Source organism: Salvelinus fontinalis, chromosome 2, assembly GCF_029448725.1.
Source record: "Salvelinus fontinalis isolate EN_2023a chromosome 2, ASM2944872v1, whole genome shotgun sequence".
Taxonomy (NCBI): domain Eukaryota; kingdom Metazoa; phylum Chordata; class Actinopteri; order Salmoniformes; family Salmonidae; genus Salvelinus; species Salvelinus fontinalis.
The window spans coordinates 49,392,597-49,402,325 of record NC_074666.1 but is presented as its reverse complement, the minus strand read 5'-3'; the positions used below and the strand labels follow the sequence as shown (position 1 = coordinate 49,402,325).

General features: G+C 43.0%; 1 protein-coding gene across 6 annotated transcripts in view; it reads left to right on the top strand.

Moving 5' to 3' along the window:
• Positions 1 to 1,596: 1,596 nt before the first annotated feature.
• Positions 1,597 to 9,729, top strand: part of LOC129820183 (BRCA2-interacting transcriptional repressor EMSY-like) — a 40,514-nt gene continuing 32,381 nt past the window's right edge. The window contains exons 1-9 of one of the 6 annotated variants that reach the window (XM_055877180.1): positions 1,597 to 2,028; positions 3,167 to 3,242; positions 4,588 to 4,681; positions 4,832 to 4,931; positions 5,112 to 5,186; positions 5,310 to 5,485; positions 5,701 to 5,856; positions 6,085 to 6,344; positions 6,803 to 7,046. In XM_055877180.1, coding sequence (XP_055733155.1) covers positions 3,195 to 3,242; positions 4,588 to 4,681; positions 4,832 to 4,931; positions 5,112 to 5,186; positions 5,310 to 5,485; positions 5,701 to 5,856; positions 6,085 to 6,344; positions 6,803 to 7,046 — 1,153 coding nt within the window. In that variant the 5' untranslated portion in view covers positions 1,597 to 2,028; positions 3,167 to 3,194. Of the gene's footprint in view, positions 2,029 to 3,166; positions 3,243 to 4,572; positions 4,682 to 4,831; positions 4,932 to 5,111; positions 5,187 to 5,309; positions 5,486 to 5,700; positions 5,857 to 6,084; positions 6,345 to 6,802; positions 7,047 to 9,729 lie in introns of all 6 variants that reach the window. The other 5 variants (XM_055877172.1, XM_055877164.1, XM_055877207.1 and 2 more) reach the window with 5 other exon arrangements.

Below are 9,729 nucleotides of genomic sequence, written 5' to 3'. Positions count from 1 at the left end.
CAGTGTTTGTCAGAACATGAGACATAGCCGTTTGGCCTACAAAAATCTCACAAACACAACACTAGTCTGAAGGTAGCCAGGTACCAGTTTAGAAAACGGCATAATATGTTTCAGTAGTTATAGTTAGCTAGCTAACAATATAGCTAGGTGTCATCATCTAAAATAACCCTAATTTAACTGTTTTTATTTGATTAAGTCTCTGCTAGGTAAAGCCCCGCCTTATCTCTGCTCACTGGTCACCATAGCAACACCCACCCGTAGCACGCGCTCCAGCAGGTATATCTCACTGGTCACCCCCAAAGCCAATTCTTCCTTTGGCTGCCTCTCCTTCCAGTTCTCTGCTGCCAATGACTGGAACGAACTGCAAAAACCTCTGAAGCTGGAGACTCTTACCTCCCTCACTAGCTTTAAGCACCAGCTGTCAGAGCAGCTCACAGATCACTGCACCTGTACATAGCTCATCTGTAAATAGTCCATCCAAACTACCTCATCCCCATACTGTATTTATTTATTTATCTTGCTCCTTTGCACCCCAGTATCTCTACTTGCACATTCATCTTCTGCACACCCTACCATTCCAGTGTTTAATTGCTATATTGTAATTACTTCACCACCATGGCCTATTTATTGCCTTACCTCTCTTATCCTACCTCATTTGCACATGCTGTTTATAGATTTTTCTACTGTATTATTGATTGTATGTTTGTTTATTCCATGTGTAACTCTGTGTTGTTGTATGTGTCGAACTGCATTGCTTTATCTTGGCCAGGTCGCAGTTGCAAATGAGAACTTGTTCTCAACTAGCCTACCTGGTTATTTTCAAGAACTAAAGTTCCATTTCAATAGGCGAACAAGTGGTTACCTAGCTAATACTTACTCACAATGATTCCTAAATCATTGTTAAGAATAATGAAAATGACTGCAGTTTCTACTGGTCATTGTTTTCAGGCTGGTTGTATTTGTGCTAGCTAGGTACCAAGCTAAATCTAGCTACCCAACACAACATTCTACATTCTATTAAACTGTGTTATTTGACGTGTATATTTTTTGACACGCAAAGACCCAAACGGCGTTCCATAAAAAGATACACGTCAAATAACACTATTTGACATGTTAATTAAATAAGCTTTTAATTTTATTTGACGTATATTTTTGACACGCAAAGACCAAAGGGCGTTCCATAGGAAAGTCGGAGTTCTATGCCGAGTTCAAAGAAACTTCGAGCTTTGGAACTCGGTTTCCGACTTCAGTTGGACCAAACCTTGGACCAAAACGAGCTCGGAATTCCAAGTAGGGAATTCAGGCCTTTTTCTAGAGCGCGGTTTTTCCGACCTTAAGATAGATCACTGACGTCATGATTTGACCTAGTTTCTTTCCCCGAGTTCCCAGTTGTCTTGAACCCATCAATAGAAAGTGGCTCGAGTTCCAGAGTTGGAATTCCGAGTTGGATGACCGTTCAAATCGATTTCTTTCCCCAGTCGGAGCTCGTTTTTCTTTTAGTTTCCAGTTGTTTGAACGCATTGAAGTCAGCGATTTCTCAGTTCCCAGTTGTTTTGAACGCGGCAATTATACCCAAAGATGGTGGTACGAAGAACGTCAACAGTGACGTAAATGGTCCTAAAACTAGGGGTAGAAAAAGCGCCTATTTGGATTGATGTCTGTGCATAACTGTATGAGTTTATTTTTTAGAGGTCTTTAAATTATTATGTATGTAAAAGAAAATATTGGTGATAGCGATTCCTAACTGGATCCATATTTGTTCGAAACAATGGTGATAATTTCCAAGTTACGTATCAATCCAATCCAGGCTTATGTTTAGACAGCATTATTTCAGGCCCAAGTGTTTTGGCGTCGTTCAATCATGGCGGTATGGAAGGTCTATTGAACTGAGGTGGATCCTCAGTAAAGAAAAACATATCTGTCATGTTTTGGCGGGTGCAACTGATTTTGGATTAATATGTAGCGAATCGTTTGATCCTGTAATTCAGGACTGTCATAACGACGTTGTACTTGTCTCAACACTACATGGTAAGTTGGAAGACGGGAAGTTCACTCCGAGCAAGCTGAATAACTTCGGTAACGAATCTAGCTAGCTTACTTGCTAAATTTCTCTGAGGGATGCTTGTACAATTTTAAATCCTTGATAACTACAGATATGCAAACACAGTTTAACAAGATATTATACGACTATACACTGATTTACACCCCCCCCCCCCCCCCCCCCCCCTGTCCTCAGAACACCTTCAATCATTCAGTGAATGGACTATACAAGGTTTCGAAAGTGTTCCACAGGGATGCTGGCCCGTATTTACTGTAATGTTTCCCACAGTTGTGACAAGTTGGCTGGATGTCCTTTGGGTGGTGGACCATTCTTGATACACCCGAGAGATAGTTGAGTGTGAAACCCAGCAGCACACTCGAACCAGTGCGCATGGCGTCTACAACCATACCCCGTTCAAAGGCACTAAAATATTTTGTCTTGCCCATTCACCCTTTGAATGACAAACATACACAATCCATGTCTCAAGGCTTAAAAATCCGTTAACCTGTAACTTTTCCGTCTTCTGCACTGATTGAAGTGGATTTAATAAGTGACATCAGTAAGGGATTATAGACTGACCAGGTGAAAACTGTCATGGAAAGAGCAGGTGTTACTAATATTTTGTACACAGTGTATATTTACTGTAATGTTTAAGTTGGTAAGTTATATATGGCACCCTTTAGCTTCGGACCGCAACTTGGATCTAGACTAGGTAGATAGCTACAGTCGTAACGGGATATGTGAGTCTCCACATTGCAATTACAGCTTCGCTAGTGTAAAGTTTAGCAAGGAATGTTTCAACTAATCTATTCTTGGCGATATTTCTTTCGTTCTTGATTTGGAAGAAAAGTGTATTTTATACATGTCTGACCAGTTGCATGTGGTTGTAAAAAAAACAGAGAAATGCAGAAAGATTTTAAATCCTAGTGAGGAATGCCTCATGCATGTGTGTATGTCTTTGTTTTGGTTGCACTGCATGTGGCCGCGTCTCATAGAAACGACTAGTTTCTGCAAAGATGTTGAGAAATGCGAGATGTCTGGCAGCCAAAATGACGAGGGAACTCCTGTCAGTGCAAAAGGTGGATTTAATATCTTTCTATATTATTATTGTTTCATTTTTTTTAGAGCCACCTGCAACTGGACACCGACATTTATGGTAAAATTTTCTAAAGACTCGAAGATACGACAAAAGCGTTGCCAAGTAAGTTTCAAGTTAATGTCACATGCACAAGTACAGTGAAATGCCTTTCTTGCAAACTCAAAACCCAACAATGCAATAATCAATAACAATGCATTACTAGAAAAAAAAGTGTATCTCCTTATTGCAGCCAAACAGCAGCCTATGTACAACCTTATATTTCTCACTTCCATTCTTTGCGTCCCCTGACAAAACAAAGCAATGACCGGCTTCTCCTTCATTAACAAACAATGGCTCCCTTGGCAGAGGTCACTTAAAATGGTACTTTTATCAAAAACTACGGATTTTAGCACCCAAAGTAAAGCTTGCAGTTACACAGGGCAAATCATAGGTACAAGGAAAGCATGAAATAATGGACATCGACTGGTAGACTCGATGTAGTCAGTGGTACACTCCACTGACACTCATCGCAACTAAACTCTGTTGGAAGGAGTTGAGTTTACTAAGCTAAGAGATCCTAAACCCAATGTTCTGTCGATCCTATTTGTGGTCCGAAGCTAGGCACCCGTAAGCTAGACTCGTAGGCAAAGTTAAACCATAAATCTATGCACAAAGACGACTTTTAACAATTTCCATTGAACATTTTACAAAACACATTTACTTGAATAACAGTGCAAATGCAAAGTTTGTTAAAGGTAGTCATTGTGCATAGAGTTGTATGGTTTGTTTAACTTTGCAATCATTGGTTTTTGTTTGGCATACATTTTAAAGGGGAAAATCAGAAGCTCAGCATCATTCTGTTACTGTGTAATTGCCCCTGGGCTACTGAAAGAGGTAGCCAACTAGCTATGTCATTGATGTCTAGATGGTAACATTATAGCTAACCCTAATTTTTGGCTTAGTTAAGCCTCTTACTGAAAGCATGGTCAGCAGGTTCCAACTCAGGGAATAAGCATACTCATAACAGACCTCAGGTTAGTTGGCTTGTTTCAATCTAGCTTCGGACAGCAACTAGGATCTTGACGGGACATTCTGTGTCCAATATCCTTTCAAGATGCTAGTTGCAGTCCGAAGCTAGTATCAATCCTGATTTGGAAGCCGCTGGCCGTGCATGTTTATAGTAACATCCAGAATTGAAGAAACTCATTCATATTTCAAATGAAGGATTTGTATTGTATGGATAATCTGGAACACATTTGTATTGTAACCCTGGACAAGCACACCTGATTCAACTTGTCAACTAATCGTCAAGCCCTGAATGAGATGGGTTTTTCCAGGGCTACAACAAAAATGTGTACTGTTTGGGATACTTGAGGACGAGGGTTGGGAAACACTGATCTAGAAGATGACATATGTGCCATGTCCTCTCCTCTTCTGCTCACTCTAAATGTAGTTGATGATTCAGCAGGTAAGACCGCGTCTGACCAGGACCATGCCTGTGGTGTGGCCCACCCTCCTTGACCTGGGCAGGGATGAGTGTAAGAGAATCCTCCGTAAACTTGGTAAGACCCTTTCAACTTCTCCGGCCTCTCTGGCTTGCCTCATGCATTAAGTGACTTGTCCCAAAATGTTGTCCCAAAACCCAAAATGTTACTGATGTTTCAGAGGGAAAACAAAGTTGTTTTTAATGATACCCTGTGTTGCTTCAACAGAGCTAGAGGCGTACGCCGGAGTAATCAGTGCTTTGCGAGCCCAAGGCGACCTCACCAAGGACAAGAAGGACCTCCTCGGAGAACTCACTAAAGTCCTCAGGTAAACCTGCAAAGTCACTGTATTTTTTCCCCATTGCTAGATGAACCTAGGAAATATGGGTCCCTTTGTAAAAACAAACTTTGCCTGTGACTTAATTGCTCATTCTTACTTAGAAACAAACTTTGCCTGTGACTTAATTGCTCATTCTTACTTAGCTAATTGTATGGTTGTCTCCCACAGCATTTCAACAGAGCGTCATCGCGCCGAGGTCCGTAGGGCCGTCAACGATGAGCGCCTTACCACCATTGCCTATCAGTAAGTCATGTTACCCCCCCAAGATGATCAATACTAAAACTACATACACATTATGACTTACTACCAAATACTAGTACACTCATCAGTCCATCAATTTACCATGACAATTCTCTTTTGTCACAGCATGTCGGGTCCCAACAGCTCCTCAGAGTGGTCAATCGAGGGACGTCGGCTGGTCCCCTTGATGCCCAGACTGGTCCCCCAGACGGCGTTCACCGTGACTGCCAACGCAGTGGCCAGCGCCACAGCCAATCAGAATGCTTCTCTCTTGCTGCCTGCGGAAACAGGAAATAAAGAAGGTAAGATCACCGACAGCTCAAGGTGGAAATTGCCCGTAACCACAGGTTTAGGATCAGATTACTTTACTCCTAATCATAACTGGAGGGATTTTGGAGATGGAAAAAATATACCTGCAGGATCAACGGAAGAGGGAGGAATACTATAAATGATCAATCAATCAATCTCTCCTTTATAGTGTATTTTTATATGAAGTATGGTTGTTATTTGTTTGCAGTGGTTGTTTGCTACTCCTACACAACCACCACGTCCACCCCCACCAGTGCCACGGCGCCCAGCGGCAGTGCGACAGCCACGGTGAAATCCCCCCGTCCGGCCAGCCCTGCCTCCAACGTGGTGGTGCTGCCCAGCGGGAGCACTGTCTATGTGAAAAGTGAGTGTCAGAACAGAGATTCCGTGTTTGTTTATTCCTTTAACTGTTTAATAACTGTTTAAGAGTTGCATTGGTTAAGGGATCTCCGGTGTAACACTCCTTAAACAGAACCTGCAAATCAGAAAAATTCATAACCTCTTAATGTATCAATGAATTTAGTCTCAAATTCCATTTATCTCTGTCTGTATGTTTAGTTTTTCTCTCCCTCTGTCAAACTCTCACTCCCAGGCGTTAGCTGCTCTGACGAGGACGAGAAGCCACGCAAGCGGAGGCGGACCAACTCCTCGAGCTCCTCCCCCGTGGTGCTGAAGGAGCTGGCCAAGGTTTCCCCTCCCTTGTCCAAGACCATCACCGTGCCAGTAAGCGGCAGCCCCAAGATGAGCAACATCATGCAGAGCATCGCCAACTCGCTGCCACCGCACATGTCCCCCGTCAAGATCACCTTCACCAAGCCCACCACCCAGACCACCAACACCACCACGCAGAAGGTGAGCAGGAGAGAACTGTCCGTAATTCGTAAGAAAGCCTCTTGTTCTATAGTCAATATAGCGAGGTGTGAGAAATACTATAGGAATGGTTGAATATGTTTGTATGATCGTAATTATTGCATAATGTCTGCAAACTTGATGTGCAAGTGATTTTGTAAATACACTGAACAAAAATATAAAGCAACAATTTCAACGATTTTACTGAGTTACCGTTCATATAAGGAAATCAGTCAATTGAAATGAATTCATTAGGCCCTATGTATTTCAATTGACTGAGCTGAGGCCCCACAAAAGGGCTTTATTACAGATAGAAATACTCCTCAGCACCCCTCACCCCCCAGACAATCCCATCTTTTATTTCAGCCAACACTTTATATGATGCGCTACTATTTTTGTTCAGTATATGAACTTGATTGTACGTGGCTGTATAACTTACTATATAATATATGATTTGTCAGGTAATCATTGTGACGACCTCTCCAAGCTCCAACTTCGTTCCCAACATCCTGTCCAAGTCTCATTCCCACAACTACGCGGCGGCCATGTCAAAGCTGGTTTCCACCTCCATGCTGACCTCGGCCAGCCAGAAACAGACGGTGTTCATCCCGGCCAGCTCAAGTCCCTCCTTGGCCCCCAACACGATCGCTGTGACCACCGTGGTCTCCTCCAGCCCGTCTGTGCTCATGTCGACCATAGCGCAGAGTAGGTTTGAGTGTCCCGCAATATCAAATTTTACAAGTCACATACATGATTTCAATACATAAATGGGACTTCTCAAACATATATAATTATTTAAAAAGAGCGGTCCTATAAACACACCTACCCACTAACACATTTTGTTTTTGTAAATGGCAAGTTAAATGGTCAAAGAATGTCCAAAAATGGCTGGACCATTTCAGATCGTCAGTGATGTGTACGCCGAGGAACTTAAAAGGTTTCCACCTTCTCCACTGTGGTCCTGTCGATGTGGATAGGGGCGTGCTCCTTCTGTAGTTTCCTGAAGTCCACGATCAGCTCTTTTGTTGATGTTGAGTGAGAGGTTATATTCCTGGCACCTCTCTCCCAGGGCCCTCACCTCCTCCATGTAGGCTGTCTCGTCATTGTTGGTAATCAGCCCTACTATTGTTGTGTCGTCTGCAAACTTGCTTGAAGATTGAGTTGGAGGCCTGCGTGGCCATGCAGTCATGGGTGAACAGGAAGTACAAGAGGGGGCTGAGCACCCACCCTCGGTGGGCCCCAGTATTGAGGATCAGCGAAGTGGAGGTGTTGTTTCCTACCTTCACCACCTGGCGGTGGCATGTCAGGAAGTCCAGGATCCAGTTGCACAGGGCAGGGTTCAGACCCAGGGCCCTGAGCTTAATGATGAGCTTGGATGGTACTATGGTGTTGAATGCTGAGCTGTAGTCAATGAAGTAAGCAAATTGAAGTGGTTCTAGTGTCAGGTAAGGTAGAGGTGATATGATCCATAACTAGCCTCACAAAGCACTTCGTGATGACAGAAGTGAGTGCTACGGGGCGATATTCCAATAGACAATATGTTAAATGTGTTCCTTCCAGCAGTGTACAACAGATGTCAGTTGAATTGAAGAGTTTTACTCAGGATATATTACCAGCCTTCGCCAAATTAGGGACAGGGTTTGTCTTGTTCTTTTTGACTATTTTCTACATTGTAGAGCAATAGTGAAGACATCAAAACTATGAAATAACAGTCTTGAAGGAGTTCCCACGTATGCTGAGCACTTGTTGGCTGCTTTTTCTTCACTCTGCGTTGAAGCTCATCCCAAACCATCTCGATTGGGTTGAGGCTGGGTGATTGTGGAGGCCAGGTCATCTGATGCAGCACTCCATCACTCCTTCTTGGTCAAATAGCCCTTACACAGCCTCGAGGTGTGTTGGGTCATTGTACTGATGAAAATCTAATTGTAGTCCCACTAAGCCCAACCCAGATGGGATGGCATATCACTACAGAATGCTGTGGTAGCCATGCTGGATAAGTGTGCCTTGAATTCTAAATAAATCACTGACAGTGTCACCAGCAAAGCACCATAACACCACCTCCGTGCTTCACGGTGGGAACCATACATGCAGAGATCATCCGTTCACCTACTCTGTATCTCACAAAGACACGGTGGTTGGAACCAAAAATCTCACATTTGGCCTCATCAGAGCAAAGGACAGATGTCTACCGGTATAATGTCCATTGCTCATGTTTCCTGGACCAAGCAATTATCTTCTTCTTGTTGGTGTCCTTTAGTAGTGGTTTATTTGCAGCAATTTGACCATGAATGCCTGACTCGTCCATTTCTGAGGCTGGTAACTCTAATGAACATAGCCTCTGCATCAGACGTAACTGGGTCTTGCTTTCCTTTGGCGGTCCTCATGAGCGCCAGTTTCATCATAGTGCTTGATGGTTTTTGCGACTCCACTTAAAGAAACGTTCAAAGTTCTCAATTGACTGATCTTCATGTCTTAAAGTAATGATGGATTGTCGTTTCCTTTTGCATATTTGAGCTGTTGCCATAATATGTTCTTGGTCTTTAACCTTGTGGTAATCTTCTGTATGCCACCTCTACCTTGTCATAAAACATCTGATATGCTCAAACACATTTTAAGAAGGAAAGTAATTCCCAAATGAACTTTTATCAAGGCACACCGGTTAATTTAAATGCATTCCAGGTGACTACTTCATGAAGCTGGTTGAGACAATGCCAAGTGCGTGCAAAGCTGCTCTCAAGGCAAAGGGTGGCTACTTTGAAGAATCTCAAATATAAAATATATTTCGATTTTACACTTTTGGTTACTACATGATTCCATGTGTGTTATTTCATAGCTTGGATGTCTTTACTATTATTCTACAATATAGAACATTTAAAAAAATAATGAAAAACCCTGGAATGAGTAGGTGTGTCCAAACTTTGGACTGGTGCTCGTTGAACATCTAATTCCAAAATCATGGGCATTAATATGGAATTGGTCCCCACTTTGCTGCCGTAACAGCCTCCACTCTTCTGGGAAGGCTTTCCACTAGATGTTGGAATGTGGCTGCTTGGACTTGCTTCCATTCAGCCACAAGCATTAGTGAGGTCGGGCACTGATGTTGGGCAGTTAAGCTTGGCTCGCAGTCAGTGTTCCAATTCATCAGAAAGGTTTTTGATGGGTTTGAGGTCAGAGCTCTGTGCAGGCCAATCAAGTTCTTCCACACTGATCTCAACAAACAGTTTCTGTATGGACCTCGCTTTGTGCACAGGGGCATTGTCATGCTGAAACAGGAGAGAGCCTTCCCCAAACTTGCCACAAAGTTGAATCAAAGAGTTGTCTAGAATGTCATTGTATGCTGTAGCGTTAAGATTTCCTTCCACTGCCTCCCGGGTGGCGCAGTGGTCTA